The 16485-nt window shown below is 36.3% G+C and overlaps 1 protein-coding gene across 1 annotated transcript; it reads right to left on the bottom strand.

The window, feature by feature from the left end:
* Positions 1–362: 362 nt before the first annotated feature.
* On the bottom strand, positions 363–1789 carry LOC118649902 (eukaryotic translation initiation factor 1-like). Its single transcript, XM_036297402.1, has 4 exons — positions 1613–1789; positions 1027–1094; positions 753–806; positions 363–615 (listed from the first exon to the last, which is right to left on the bottom strand). The coding sequence occupies exons 1-4, from the start codon at positions 1787–1789 to the stop codon at positions 363–365; spliced, it is 552 nt and encodes a 183-aa protein (XP_036153295.1).
* Positions 1790–16485: the final 14696 nt, after the last annotated feature.

Raw genomic sequence — 16485 nt, forward strand, 5'->3', positions numbered from 1 at the left:
CTCTCCTCTCAGCATCACCGAAGGCTGTTCAGCCGGTGACATTCTCTAAGGGCACCAACTCTGGTGAGGAGCTTCTGGCTAGACATGGGCTTGGTGAAACATCACGTTATTGCTCTGCTTCAGGCTGGACACTGCCAGGCGCCTACTGCTTGACCTCTGTTTAAATGACGAACTTCAAGACTAGACAGCATGGCTCTTTTCAGTTTATTGCGTGAAGGAGTTACACTAGTCCAAGTGAAAAACAAACCCCAAATGGTTACATTATACAAGCTGCGAGGTTTTCAAACTTGTGACAAGCGACAGAAGAAAATTCTACTCGTTGAAAAGAAATCCTCACTAAGGCTTCAGTGAGCCAAAAGCACTTAAAACCCATGAACCTTCATCTGGTCATTCTTATTCAGTCCAGTCTCTATGAGGAACTGGCATATGTTCTTGCACTGGTCATCCTGCAGCTTAATTACTTCTTCATATTCCAGATGCTCAATTACAGTACCATTGCAGGCAAATTTCTTCTTAGAGGCCTTCACTAGTTTATTTTTATCATAAACATCAGCGATCCCTTGGACAGTGGTAAGGGTCTTCCTGCCATTTCTTTGTTGAATCCTTATATGAATACTAGAGGCCTGATGCACAAAATTCATGCAAGGGGCTCAGCTGTCAGAGCCTCAGCCAGCACTTGTAGCCCTGGCTTCGTCTGGAAGATCATTTGGCTGTTTGGTCTAATTAGCATATTAGCTGTTTATTATATAGGATAATCCTCAGTGGCAGCAGGAAGCTGATCATCACTCTGACTTGCATCAGCTAAGCCAGTGGTCGGCAAACTCATTAGTCAACAGAGCCAAATATCAACAGTACAACGATTGAAATTTCTTTTGAGAGCCAAAATTTTTAAACATAAACTATATAGGTAGGTACATTGCTATTAATTTAATTAGGGTACTCCTAAGGCTTAGGAAGAGCCACACTCAAGGGGCCAAACAGTGGCATGTGGCTCGTGAGCCGCAGTTTACCGATCATGGAGCTAAGGGATCGAAGGAGTGGAGTTTCTGGATGGTGGACGTATGATACGATTCCTTTTCCTCGGTGGAAATCGCCTACAGAAGGCTGTGGCAGGAGAAGGCGGGCATGGGGGACAGAGCATCGGGAAGTGAGGGGGGGCTCCAGGGGAGGTTGCTGAGTCCTCGGTGGTGGCTCAGTCACTGGGGCTACATTATGCTTTTCATAATTTATCTTCAATTAAATAGAATATTAGAATATAATAAGGTAATTTCAACACATTCCTTGTCCTTAGAGGAACTCACACAAATTAGGAGCCCTGGACCTTAACCTTCCATGCTTTCATGAAAATAAAGCATCTTTATGGTTATCCCACTGCGTTCTCTGATGTCTGTCCATATAATCACTGCTGGGGGGATCCCAAGGAACACATTCCTTGTCCTTAGAGGAACTCACACAATTAGGAGCCCTGGACCTTAACTTTCCATACTTTCATGAAAATAAAGCATCTTTATGGTTATCCCACTGTGTTCTCTGATGTCTGTCCATATAATCACTGCTGGGGGGATCCCAGCTCTTGGTTAGTTCCATTATTTCCACTTCCCTTCCTCCCCACCTTAGAGGCCCTGTGAAAATTGGGCTGATCTTGAGATATGAGCTCTGAGGAATTTAGAAAAGTTGTTAATGCTCCATCTCTGTGCTCTTCTATGGACCAAGAAAAATCATATGACTTTACTTGCAATGCTTGGGCACACGAATATGGTATTGGATCAACAAGCTGCATTTTGGCCATTTGTCTAGATCAACGATTTTTAACCTGTGTGCCTCAAGGCTTTTTAAAACATGCATTACCTGACTATTTAGTCAGGGGCACTGACCTCTTTTCCCTTAGATTGTCAAATTAAAAAATGACAAGATCCAGCAAAACAATAGCCATTCGGTTTTAATGATTTAAAAATTATGCCTATATTTTTTTTGTCAGATTGGCAAAAAATATATTTTTTGGTGTGCTGCAGAATTTTAGTAATTACTTTGGCAAACAGTTGAAAATTGCCACTCTAGATGTACCACATTAACAGCTCTTTCTACTCTGGTTTGATGGTGGGGGGCTTAGGGGAACTCTGGGCTCTTGCAATTTCTCCAGTGTCTAACACATTTTTAAGGCATGGGTGCATTATATCCTTGGATTTTCAAATCTGTTACTTTTCTAAAAAATACTTCCTCTTTAATTGAGCTCATCTAAAAGGAAGAACAGCACAAAGCAAAAGAATTCCTGAGTCTCTCAGGCCTTCCCTTGGGGTGAAGCTTAGAGAGCTTTGAAGCCTCATTCTCCCTCTTAATATTGATGTGTCCTGGGGAAAAATACCTTATTTCAGATCTGTGTAAAGATCTATAAAATGTGTATATGCATAACACATATCTCCTAGTATTTTTCAGAGGATTAGGTGAAATAATGTAAGATATTTTCAAACTTTCCATTGTATAGGAAGGAATTAAAATAAAATTAACTACTATTAGTTACTCATTGGACTATAGTTTGAGAAAGAAATTAGAATTTGTTATCAGAAATTGTAAAATTCAGTGGTATCTTACTGTTCCTGGAGCTCTGGGCATAAAATACTCTGGCTACAGATGAAGGAGGGACGAGAAATATACGGAGGAAAGCAAACTAGTATAATGTGTATAAACCTATTCCCCTGCTTCACTTCTCTAGGTCCTAATTTCCTATGTAGAGAAAATAACATCCTTATATGGTTATTGTAAGCATTGCAAAGGAAAATAATGCATTCAAATTTCTTAGCACAATGCACTCAGTTACTAACGCTAAGTGAACTGACTTAAATAGTCATCGTTTCTCATGAACTCAGGGGAGAGGAACAGATATAGGAAAACGTTTATCTGGAATAAAATGAAACAATGGCCAATTGCATAATTATTCCCAAAAGTACTGACCTGAGTAAGTTAGAATCTAATAAAAATATTGAGCCATTATTTTTCTAAATTAATGATAACTTACACAAACATAAATTTCTACTATACTAATTATCTGAGGTAATCCTCAAAGCTAAAAGATAAACATTATCTCTCATTAATGAGAGGTCACAAGTCCAGTGGAGGTGACACACAACTAAGTGTCAGAGCTGGAATGAAAACCCATGAATTCTGATTCAAAAATCTCTGGGCTCTTCCATCAGTCCAGAACTTTTTCATATGCTAAAATAGAGCAAGCTGCTTTCCAACCTTTCCCAGCCTTTCCAATTAGGACTCCCCTGAGCCCTCTCTCTTATCCAACTTCTTTCTGGCTTATTCTTCCATGAAACCTTTTTGCTTTTTATCTTTTTCTAATTAGTTTTGAAACAATGCTTTCATGCATTCTTTTCACTGGGTCTGAGTTACTGCAGAGACTGAAAGAAAGGTGACAATATGTTGTGGGGATGGGAGGTATAAGCACTTAAGAGAGAAAAATGAATGGAATTTAAATGAGTATGTCAGTTAAGAATGGGCAAGAGAGAACCAAGAAAATGGTTTTCACTTATCTTCCTTCTAATCAAAGCCTGCGTTGGAGCAGATGAGGTCCATCCCTCAAGCCAGAAGGCTAAGGACTCTGTAATCATCAGATATTAATGTACGGTAGAACACACGCTACTGTCCATGCTGTACATAAAATGGGGAGGATTCATCTTTTAAAGGCACACTTTTTGTTTTCCTCTGGATAGATGAAATTTTATATCTAGTAACTATAATAGTAATTTGATCAGGACTCATATTTTTCCAGGGTTTCTTTGTATGCAAACATTATAAAATAACCAAGACATTAACTGATAATGAAAAGTTTCATTAAAATAAAGAGCTTGTGTACCACAATAAGTATAGCACTTAGTAGGGTAAGAAAGTGTTTCAGTATTAGTGTTGGTATATGAAAAGTTAAATTTATCCTTCCATCATTACTTCATTGAATTTATATGTTTTGATCAACTCATTATGATACTGCAATTTTGGGTTAATGTTAATAAGTTCAAATATTCATAATTGAGGAGACAGAGGAAAGCTATGTGGTCAGGAGTTGGGACCATGGGAAGAAATAAAACCGGAGAACCAGCTAGGTGTAGTTACGAAGGCACCCTAACTGGGTGGGGAAGGAAGGACACACGGGAGAGGCACGAACTTCAAAATGTAGGGATATTGCGAGGACAGAGGCAGTAAGGCATATAAGCCAATCCCAAGGATGTTGCTAAGGCAGAATTCTTTGAAAAGATCAATTAGGAGCTAACAGGGCCGTCTCCATCCCCTAAATTAAGAAGTGCATTTCTTCTTGCTCGCTCTGACATGCTAGATTCTTAGTTTTATGGCAGGAGATGCGCCCCCCTGCACCCATGTGATGTATGACCATATGGACCGCCACACATGGACTAACAGACTTTAATTCACTCAGATACTGAATGACTCTTGACTGTAACCTGGAAAGGAAGCTCTGGACACTGACCTACTCCTGGACCCCAGCTGCACCTTTTCCTGGACTGGCTTCTCTCAGTAAACTTTGCTCCTCCTAATTGTTTTTGTCCACGACTTCTTTCTTCGATTTTGCAAGACAAAGAACTCAGACTCAACCACCCCACATTTGGTTTTATTATGATACAATATAGTTATATGAAAGCATGTGTTCAGTAATATTTCATTGTGTTATATAACTATGAAATCAAATGCAGAAGGGAGTACTGTTCTGTACAGCATCATAAACATTTGTCATTGAAGAGTCATATAGCATCAAACACAATTCCTGACATGTAAACTCAAAATTAAGTATTACTAATATCTTATTCAGAAAGAACAATGTAAAGTGTCTGAATCATGTCTTACTGTTACAGGAAAAAATGCCTCCTAAATAAGTTTTTGATAATTCATGCTTCAAAATCAACAGTGGCATAAAGAACATGGTAAAGATGTCTAAATTTTATTATAAAACAAAATGTTTTCATGAGTTAGAATTGTTTTAAAAAGGAGAAAAAGAAAACCTATCAACTATAGCCTTAAATAGAAAGATAATTCTCTGGGAGAACATGTAATTCATAAAAGACCTCAATATTTGTAATCAATTCCACTATAATCAGGAATAAGACCAAAACCATTGGTGGAAGTGGCCTAAAATAGTGATACAAAATACTGTTAAATGTGGTCCTGTTATCTGGGAAAAAATCTAATCTTACTCAAAAAAAGCTTTCACTGGCCTAAGACTTTGTAATGAAGGCTTACCGTTTCTTTATCAAAGTGGAAAATAATTCCTCAGATACTTGTGGTATCCTTTGGGTCTTCCCTGGCTTCTGCAGTGTAATGGCTAAACAGGTCTGGGTCCTGATTCCTGAAAACTAAAGTATGACAGGGTCTCATTGACATTTTGGTGTGAAGAGCTGCTATCTATTGGATTCTAGGTCCTTTGAGGGCCCTGTGGGGGCTACAGGGTGTGACCAACATCATCATTTCTGGACTTCCTCATGTATCTCCTGTTAGGACTATAGGGCAATATAATCCTTAACGACCATTTATAAGCTTCCCACCACAAGAGAACAAAAGACCAGGAAATGCTTGCAGGACACTGGGAGTCAGACTATACAAGGAATGGAAACTGTCCTAAGGACACCTGATCGCACACCTGCATTCCATCCGCATTACAAACCCACCACCTCAGCCCCCAAACCCACTGATGACAACAGTTTCCCCACCAGCGACTGCATAACAGGATGAGACTCCAGCTCCTGGGTGCTGCCATCATCGACCCAATGTCCCCTTGGCAGGGTGCTGTGCAGCCTTTCTCTCTGGATATCCCACCCCCTATCCCCTTTCCTTAAATAAATTCAAATTTTCCTTATCCAGCATCTGCAATGGCTATTTAGTCTACCCACGCACCACCTTTCACTTCCTGCTGCCTCATGGCCTATTCAGGGGCAGAAGAGAGATCTTCTCTAGTGGGAAAAATCTCTGTGGTTTTTCCCCATGGGGGCTACCTTTTGATGTGTCCTAAGGAATTCAGAAAACTATGTTTTTCTTCACAAAGTCTGGTATTCACGGACTTTTCTGATGCACGCTCTAAAGCCCTGCTTTGGATGACAGAGGTTAAATAATAAACTCCTTTCCTCAACAATCATTATGCCCTGTCCTTCAACCCTCTTTGTCTCTTTATTCCTCCTCCCCACAGATGAATGCCTCAGGACTGTGGAGAAGATCAGGATATGAACCTGTACCAGGAAAGAGTATACCAATTTCTTTTCATAATATTGATTTGGGTTTTGTGAGCAGGATGCAAGGGTGATTTCTTTCCTGGGTTCTTGTCCAGATGGATTAGAAGAATGAAGCCACAGACAAAAGGTGGTAGATGAAAAGGATGGAAATTTATTGGAAGCAAATACAGCCTCCCACATGGAGAAGGAGTCCCAAGAGGGTAACCCACTAAGCTCCTTTTTTCCTAAGGTTTATAAAGGCCGCAGTTCTTTGTCTCTTGATGCTCCCCTCTGAATGGTCAGTCTTTTGCAGAATATCAGCTTCAAAGCCTAAACTCCAAGTGGTGCTCCCCACGTCCTCTCCCCCTTCAGTGGTAAAATGCTCTATCTCCTGTGAAATCTAGTTTCCTCTTTCTCCTACTTGTAGGCATTTCTCTACCCTCTGTGAAAGTTTTCCTTTTTCTCCCCATACCCTGTGTCTTTTCCCTATCTTCTGTGAATGGATGTCTTCATCTCCCCTTATCCTGTGGCACCTCCCCCCTTTTTTTTCTCTGTGAATGTATGCCTTTTGGCAACTCCAAGCCCTCACTTATGCCTTCCTCCCCCATGGACCCTCTTTATTCCTAAAATTCCCTAAAGCTGCCTATTTTATCCCTAAAACTCCTTTTAGTTTCATCATCAAAACTGTGAACACATCAGATGTGTAAATGATTCCTCTTTTTAAAACTAAGCATATATAGTTATGCTTACTATAACACCGATTTGGGTACTCAAGTGAGTAACCTTCTTAATATGTGCCAAGAATGATCATTTTATCTGAATGTATTTTATTTGCAAATTTGTATCGACAATTCCTTCCCCAAGCTCTGTAACCTCTCAATTCTTCATATCAGCATTAGTTCCACCAAACTGGAAGTGGCTAGGAGTACTCCACCAACAGACAATGGGAGAGAGACTTTTATAAAGAAAATGTGGAAGCAAAGTAAGAAAATTATTAATTGGCTCTATAGCTTAAAGCCTAATTGACTGTTTGTAATTGGTCGTCCTTAGGTTTCAATTTGTAAGCCTGAGGCTTAGATTTTTGGTTTACTTGCACTGGTTGGCATAGCATTAGAGCCACCTTAGGCTAATAGCCTCATTGTTTAATACAACAGTCCTTAAACTTTTCTAAAAAGATATGTAGATATTCAACTTATAGCAGTTGTAATTGTACTGATAACAGATTAAGAATATTGATAATGACATATAACCTTGAGTATATATGTCAGCAAATCAGCATGCACTGGAATAGTGAGATATTCAGTCTGTAGTTGTACACGTGGTTTCCAGGCTTCTTTCAATACCTCTCTTCACATCAGTGTCATCCTCCCACTTAAACCTCCGCTATGGCTCACACATGAACCACTGTTTGAAGAGGATCTATCTGTCAGTCACCCACAAAATTAATAATTCTATGAAAATGAATAAATGTCACTTTCAAAATGGTTGATTTGTCTACTCTTTCCTCGAGGTATAATTTCCTCATTCCCAAAGGAGACATTTTGAAAGTTACTAGTACTTCATACTTATCTCTCACACAAGATAAAAAAACTGGCTTAGTTTATGGTAAACAGCAGTTATAATTTGAAGAATCAAGAGCTGGCTTCTTTACTCCAAATCCATATAGGATACTCTTACACGTTACTATGGAGAGAAAAGTTGGCATTTTTAAAAGACAAAGAAGAGCATTTTGTTTTTTCCTTCAAGGAGACATTTCATATCTTAAGTGCTCATTTGCAATCCCATATAAAGTTTTCTTTCTCTTTAAATGTCAAGGTGATGTTTTCATGATTAATGTAAAATTAAACTCACAAACTCATTCTTTGCACGTTAAGTGACATTAGTAGGTGGGAGACAAACAATTATAAGTAGGTTTTCCTGAGGCTAAACACCTTTACCTTTGAACTTAACTTATTACATAATTCAAAAACATTTTCTGCTCTAAATATTTTAAGACATTAAACAAACCCTAAAGTACCAAAAAAGGCAAAAATGCACTCACAACAAATTTAATTGCATATCCAGCAGAGAAGCAGCTATATTTAAGTATGACTATCATTACTCAAATAATCAAATTTATTTTAACTACTAAAATTACACCAACAATAATAGATCTTATATTTTGATATTCACCATATTTCCAAATTACTGCATTACCAGAGTTATTTTGCTCACAACAACCCTAGGAAATATGGAAATTAAGTATTATTGTCCTCATAAAAATTGTGAGGCAGAGAGAATGACAGGGCTCAGCTGAAAATCACATAGAAAATTAATGATAAAGATAGAACTAGAATAAAAAGAATCTCATTCTCTGCCAAGTTTTTGTTTATCTAGAGTAATCCCTCTATTCACAATAATATAAAGTGTTTTGGAATATTTAATATTTATAAAGTAAGTCTTAATTCTGTAGTTCTATGTAAAGAGGTGAAAAAATAGATTTTGAACACTGTTGCTAGGGAAGTAATATCATATCAACATTGATATCAATGATAATATTCATATGAGCAGGGGTTGCAATCCCATGACTTTAGGCAGCTCCATTCCCATGCTTCAGTCTCAGGCCCACTGGCCTCATGTGGTGGCCATAATGATATCTGAATCACCTTCAGGGCCATTCTCCCCTTTTCTAGAAGCATAACACACATTTACAGCAGAATAACTTTATGTTCATGTCCTATAGACTCAAAGGAGTCCTTCCAACAGCCTTCCCTCATTCCATCCCATTTTTCTCTTCTTTTCAGGCCCAGCTGGCAGTATTTCTGCTGGTCTAATCTCATCTCCATTCCTGGCTTGGATTAGATGGCTGATTAGGGCCATGGTTTATGCCCACTCTAATCTCCTCATCAAAATGCTGGGTCAGTCACACCCTCAGTGTTCTCTTCAGAACGTGCTTTCTCATTTTTTTGCAATATGGATAGGCTGAGAGTTTTTTTAAATCTTTAAATTCTAGTTACTTTTTTTACTTATTGCTTACCAATTTCTTCTTCAGTGTGTTTCTCTCTTCTTCATTTATAAGCAGTCAGGAGGAAATAAGCCACTCCTTCAACCTTTGTTTAGAAGTCTTCTCAACTAAATATCCAATCTTATAATTCCCAAGTTCTACCTTCCACAAAACAGTAGAACGTGGACACAATTCAGCCGAGTTCTTCATCACTTTATAGCAAGCAGCACCTTTTCTCTAGTGTGCAATAGCACGTTCCTCATTTCTTCCTGAAACCTCCTGAGCATGGCCTTTACCATCCATATTTCTGCCAAATTCTGTACACGATTATTTATGTATTCGCTATGAAGATGAAAGTGTTTCTGCGAGTTTCCTTTTGTTACTGAACTCTCATCAGGTTCACTTTTAACAGTTCATAGACTTTTTTGTAACGTGTACCTCAAAACTCTCCCAGCCTCTATTACACATTTCTAAAGCCACTTCCACATTTATATGTTTTTGTAACAGTGGTGTCCTGCTTCTAAGTACCAAAACCTATCTTAGTTCAGGCTGCTATACTAAAATACAATAGACTGGGTGGCTTAAACAATAAACATTTACCATATCAATATTGATATAAATGGTAATTATCATGTTAATATTGATTTAAATAATATTGTTGCCTATAAAAAGGCATATATTATATTATAAAATTAAGTATCTAATGGTGGTTGAAACTATTAAGAAAAAACTTATTTAAAAATCACGTTGGTATGGTAGCACACATATAAAAATTGGAATGACTCAGAGAAGATTAGCTGGTTCCTTTCAAAGTATGACACACATTTTTAAAGCACCCTATGTGTACTTTGTAAATCATGTGCTCTTGAAAATAGTTTCATTATAAATCTGAGTTTCTGCAAGATATTCAGTGCTGGATAATAGGCAACTTTACTAAAAATAGGTTAAAATTTTTAAAGTTTGTAATTCCAAAGTCAATTTTAAAGTTGAAATTTTAAGTCTTAGGTTCTAAAAGTGGCCTACGTGGTTTTCCGAATTAATTAATACTACAGTCCCAGTATTTTGCTTTATCCTCATGAAGTAGATTTAAAATAATAATTATGTTTTAATACGCTATTACAGTGTAGTATTCGGATATTATTTATGATCCACCAACTCATTTGTGCTCTACTAGAGATTTTCAGTTCTAAAGGGAATGAAAAAAATTTAGAGATGATAAAATACATATTAATATTGCAAAAACACCATACATTTTACAAGTAATCATAGTAATCTATAGGGTGAAATAAGAGATGCATTGATCATAACAACTTATTTTGTTCTTCAGTTATTTTTACCTACTGCATCTAATTTTTCTAAATATGTCTGCATTTAATGACACAAAATTATATACAACATTTTATAATGAATTAAAACAATTTTTATACTTGCATGCTTATTGAAGCTTGAGAATTCTTTTTGAGAAAACAGCACTGTAAAGGTGTTGAGGTAAAAGGAAAATGGTAATTTTAGAAATATCAGAAAAGTATACAATACATTGGAATGCCAGTTTGGGAAAATATGTGCAGCATAGTAATTAGAGTAATAAAAGACTATATAAAACAATATGTTGAAAATTCAGATTAATATTGAAGTGACCTGCAATTAAAGAAATGTCAAAAAACACATTATAAGAATTGATACATTATTTTATTGTAGAAAATCACTTATTACATCTAATTATGATTATATATTTCTTAAAGTGTCATTTTTGAAATTTAAAACTATTTTTAATTAAGGGCTTGTATTTGATTTGATCTGTACCAAAATAACCTTACCATCCATTTTGTGATTATAAAGTATTAAAAACGCTTAGTAAAACTATGTTTATTTCATAATAATGAAGGGTAATGGAGTTACTCAAGTAACATACTTCAAAATTTTATAGACAAAATATAAATTTTAAATTTGATTACAGTAAGAAAATAATACAGAGCTCTTTTATAATAGAAACTGTTCATTCATCCAAAGCATTTGCATGGTTTTTTACTATTGCCATTTATTTCACCCAAACAAAAATGTATAGAATTCATTTAACTGACAGTATCTAATGAGTCCATTTCTTCTTCTTATAATATATAAGTTTATTCAGATGCCTTTCCTAAAATCATGCTAATCTATCTTGTGTACAATTCACTTGGTGGCCACATTATTTACCTCGTATTGCCCGCATCACCTTAGATACAGCTGACTAATCCAGAGCTAGTACTTTACCCAAGGACAGTGAATCCCATATCTGGTCAAGTGTTTTCAATGTATTTTTAAATGTGTTTTTATTTATTTTAGAGATATAGGAAGGGAGGAGGAGAAAGAGAAACATGGATCAGCTGCCTCCTGCATGCCCGCTACTGGGAATGAGGCCCACAACCCAGGCATGTTTCCTGACTGGAAATCAAACCAGTAACCTCTTGGTGCATGGGACAACCCTCAATCCACTGAGCCATACCAGCTGGACTGGTCAAGTGTTTTTTTAAATAAAAGGTTAACAAACAAATTACTCCCAATAAAATTTGAACTAATTATATTGGAGAAAATAAGTTATATAAGGTTATCAGATGAATGGTCATGAGAAAAAGGATTAAAAATACATACTGGAATGTGTTCACGTCAGTTATGCAGAAAAAATATTATTCTCAAGTAAAGGAATGTTGATAGAGAGACATGGATAGTCACAATCAGATATGCCGTGAGAGAAAAACTGATGACACACTAAAGCACGACCCTATAAGTTTTGGATGACTACTATGTCTATTCTAGATGTATCTTCACAGTAACATTTTTTCTTCAACTCAGCATATTTTCCCTAGCAAAATAGTTCTGAACCAGATTTACTAGTAAAGAACCAGAGACTGATTTTTGAAACCATATAGGGGAAAAAAATTCTTCCATTCCAATAAAAATTCTCTAAAGAATTTTTCTAAGAACTCTTTTTATCTATAGGTTGGCAAATTGGGCTGTTAAAACCAAAAATTCAACTAAGTAAATTTAAAGATCAAATCGGCTTTATTCAATGATTCATGAATCTGGCAGCATCCCATTTAGCAAATAGAAAGAAACTCCCAAGAGCTGTACAAAATGAAAGGCTTCTATAGACAGAGGGGGTGGGAAAAGGTAATTTCTAGGAACCAGGATATTGTTTCAGGCAAGGTCGCTTTTCTATGGGGGAAGAAAGGGGCCTATCAGGCAGGTTGCCTCACTAGCATTGACCAAGTAATCCCAGGTTGGACTGGCTAAAAGGTCACATTCCTGGGAGAGGCTAAAACTGCAATCAGGTTAGGTATTAAGGATTGGTTTGCTGAACTGGAGATTAGCCCAAGTGACTCGATTTTGGGCCTGTTGTCTCTTTTTTAATATCTCCAAAAGTTATTTCATACGATAAGTATACACAGAATCATATATTTCCCACTTTTTAGGTTAAGAATCCTTATAGTTAGTGAAATTATTCTCATAATTTTCAATAAAACTAATTTTTCATGGTTGAAGCCTCTAAATAATCTAGTATGTTGGTTAAAATACATACTGAGGAAAATAGATATTCATCTGCATTTGTATATTAAAATAAAGACAACTTCATGAGACAAAGTATAAAGATAACTGGTAGATACAATTAGACAAGCTTGACTATTGAATGTCCTAAACATTAGAACTTCAAAGTCTTTGAATGGCCCTTTCTCATTGCTCCAACCCTCAGGTTTTGAATGTTAACAATAAGAAGTAGAAATCTCATTGTCACATTTATGCATTATTAAATGATAGGACAATTCATTTTATTTTTACTCAATAAATTGTTAAAAATATTCATTATGCAAACTAGGGACTCTTTACTAGTAAAGCTATTATGCTCATTCCAATATACTTAGTAATCTGTTGCATTTTAATTCTTCCTTTGAGATAGTGAATGTTGAATAAAATTTAAATACCTTAATATATTATTTTAATCTACTGTTCAAAAAACTTTTAAAGAAGTTAAAGGGTCATCTATCATATGACTGGATACATTTAAAAGGTAGTGTCAATCTAGTCCAGATCCACAGAGAGAGACAAAGAGACAAAATTTAAAATGAATTAATATTTTATTTTTAAATTACCCTCTTCTATTTAGATTTTTACATTTATAAGTGACTTATGCTAATATATATTCAACATTATTTTGTTGGAGTAAAAGAGCAATATCTATGCATTAAAATTCACTTGAGAAAGAACAAGTAATACAAAGAAATTTAAAAAAAATTATTGATTGGAGATGAGAGAGAGAGAGAGAGAGAGAGAGAGAGAGAGAGAGAGAGAGAGAGAAAGAGAGAGAGAGAGAGAGAGAGAAATGTGAGAGAGAAACAGAGACACAATTGCCAGGGCAAGAATTTATTTACTTTTTCTAAAGGAGAACAATACTTATTGTACACACTACTTTTAAAAATTTCTTTTCTTTGTACTTGGAAGAATTTTAGCTGAAAAGAAATATGAATTATACCTTTTGCTATTCCCTTGACTCCTATGACAGGATTAGCTTGGGGGAATCTTGGGGCTACCTTGAATATGAGCTTCTCAGGGGAGAAAAGCAAGTCAAACTTAACCTCCAAAAGTTTCTTTATTGTATTGGCTGTCTGGGAGGCTGTCAAATTTTTCTGTGCCTTTTGGGGATGAAAGCCTTTGCAATTTTTTTATCTGAATATGACTACTTTATATTGATGTCATAGGGCGTCACAGTGATTTTTGGACTATGGGAAATTATTTGAGCATTACCAAATGCATTATGATTATAAATAATGATATTATAATTCTCATTTTGCTCCAGCTAGGAATTAGAAATATCTATGGTTGATATTTGATATTTTCAAAGAAATTTAACAAAACATTACTGCAGTACTTCTTGCTGATCTCATTGTTTACAAGGTCGCAAGCATGCGAGCCTTAATTATTCAAGCCAGTGGGTAACTATCAATGAGCAGAGGGTACTTCCATTTTAATCAATTGAAACAATTTCTCCTTCCAACTCACCTAAAATATCAGCCACTTCCTGGAAATATATTTGAACTATTTAATTTATTTTTCTTTTATTCACCTTTTATGCTTCTTGGTCCAACTCCCACAGTGTAATTGCTTCTGCGTAAATCACCAATAATTTTCATGCTATGAAAGCAAATGGATACTATGTGGTGTTGTGTGCAATAGAAAAAAAATATCAATTCTTCTAGGTTCGTTTAGGTGTTTTAATAGTTACATTGACATGACATAAACATGAGAAAATAATCAAATGTAATTATATGCATTATACGAAAACCATGCATACATGAGAGATTCAGAGACAGAAAGGTAAAATGAGGTATATATGACATCCTGTCCTAAGGAATGAGGTAAGATGCCCTAAGCTTCACAGGGGTGGTGGGCCATTCACAGGATGATGTTCAGTCATTGAAGCTTTCCCTACTATATAGATAGGTCATAAGAAGTTATTTTTTATGACAACCCTTATTATGGGCAACACCCCACATTTAAATTCTTAAGAGTAAGGTCAAAGTTTCTCTTGAGCCCTCAGGGCCTCAGTTGCCTTCAGCTCAATATAATGGACATGCCAAAGTGGCCTAACTTGGGGAAGGCCTTCAATTATTATCTTGTTTAATCTCTTTTCATTCATTCTATAATAAATTATTAAACATCTGCCATTGCCAGGCACTGGGAAAATAGAGGTACAGAAGATAGACACAACATATGTCTTTTCTTCTTCCTTTTCTTTTTTTTACCTGCATCCTTCCCAACATTAAGTATTTTTTTTTATATATACATTTTTTATTGATTTTTTACAGAGAGGAAGGGAGAGAGATAGAAAGTTAGAAACATCAATGAGAGAGAAACATCGATCACCTGCCTCCTGCACATGTCCAACTGGGGATATGCCCGCAACCCAGGTACATGCCCCTGACCGGAATCGAACCCGGGACCCCCCAGTCTGCAGGCCGACGCTCTATCCACTGAGCCAAACCGGTTTCGGCCCAACATTAAATATTTTTTAACTTTATTTTTATTGTTGACACTTTACAGATGTTTCCATTTTCTACCTCCTTTTCCCATCTCCACCCAGCCTCTTCTCTCTATTTATTCTTCTTACAGCAGTCCCTTCAGCATTTCTTGAAATTCTATTTTGGTGGTAACGAAAGCTTTGCTGGATAGCATAGTTTTGGATGCAGGTCCTTGCTTATTACTTTGAATACATCATGCCATTCCCTTCTGAACTATATAGTTTTTCTGTTGAGAAATCCGCTGACACCCTTGTGGGAACTCTGTTGTAGGTAACAAACTGTCTTTCTCTTTCTGCCTTTAATATTCTCTCTTTGTCCTTAACCTTTGCCATTTTAATTAGGATGTGTCTTGGTGTGATTATCTTTGGGTTAATCTTGATCAGGATTCTGTGCTTCCTGAACTTGTGTGAGTTTTTCTTTCACCAGTTTAGGGAAGTTGTTTTTTGTTTTTTTGTTTTTGTCATTATTTCTTCAAACAGGTATTCTATTCCTTACTTTTTTCTCTTTCTGGTACCTCTATTGTATGGATGTTGTTATGTTTTATGATGTCTAAAATTCCCTTAAACTATCCTCACTTCCAACCTACTATTTTTTACTTCCAATGTATCAGTGTATTCTTTATTAATGTATGGTATTCTTCATTTCCAACTTTTTCTTTATGGCTTCTATATCTTTTTTCATGCTGTTGAGTATCCTTATAATGATTACTTTGAACTCTGTTTACGTAAATTGCTTGCCTTCATTTCATTTAGCTCTTTTTCTGGAGATTCTTCCTGTTCTTTCATTGGTTCTTTGTCTCCCAATTTTCTGTCTCTTTGTTGTTTTATTCTATGTATTAGAATTGATATGGTTCCAAGTCTGTAGTAGGTGTCCTGTGGGACCCACTGGTGCAGTCTTCTTGATCTCCTAAGCTGGGTGCTCGAGGAATGCCTCAACCCCTTCTCTCTGGCAACCACCACACTACTGTTTGTGTCCATAGGTTTCAGTTTTATATCCCACATATGAGTGAAATCATATGGTTCTTAGCTTTTTCTGACTGATTTATTTCACTAAGCATAACATATACCAGAAGAATTTAGAAGGGTAGAAGAAAAATTATTTTCTGCTCCCACGGAATGCAGTTAGAGGAGGCTATCTTGACCAGGAATGGTCACTGGAGCTTTTTATATTGGAAGTGGGATTTAAGAAATGGTGGCCTTATATAGGTAAGGGGAAAATATAACAATCCAGAAAAAATGAA

Source organism: Myotis myotis, unplaced genomic scaffold (assembly GCF_014108235.1).
Source record: "Myotis myotis isolate mMyoMyo1 unplaced genomic scaffold, mMyoMyo1.p scaffold_m19_p_3, whole genome shotgun sequence".
Classification (NCBI taxonomy): Eukaryota; Metazoa; Chordata; class Mammalia; order Chiroptera; family Vespertilionidae; genus Myotis; species Myotis myotis.

Excerpts from the sequence above, each read along its gene's own strand:
- LOC118649902 (XM_036297402.1), bottom strand. The coding sequence starts at position 1,789 with ATGGCCAAAATGCAGCTTGTTGATCCAATACCATATTCGTGTGCCCAA. Across the intron at positions 1,095-1,612 it reads ATTTTCACAGGGCCTCTAAG|GCGATTTCCACCGAGGAAAA; the intron begins GTGGGGAGGAAG and ends AGCCTTCTGTAG. Across the intron at positions 807-1,026 it reads AAACTCCACTCCTTCGATCC|CTTAGCTGATGCAAGTCAGA; the intron begins CTTAGCTCCATG and ends GCCGACCACTGG.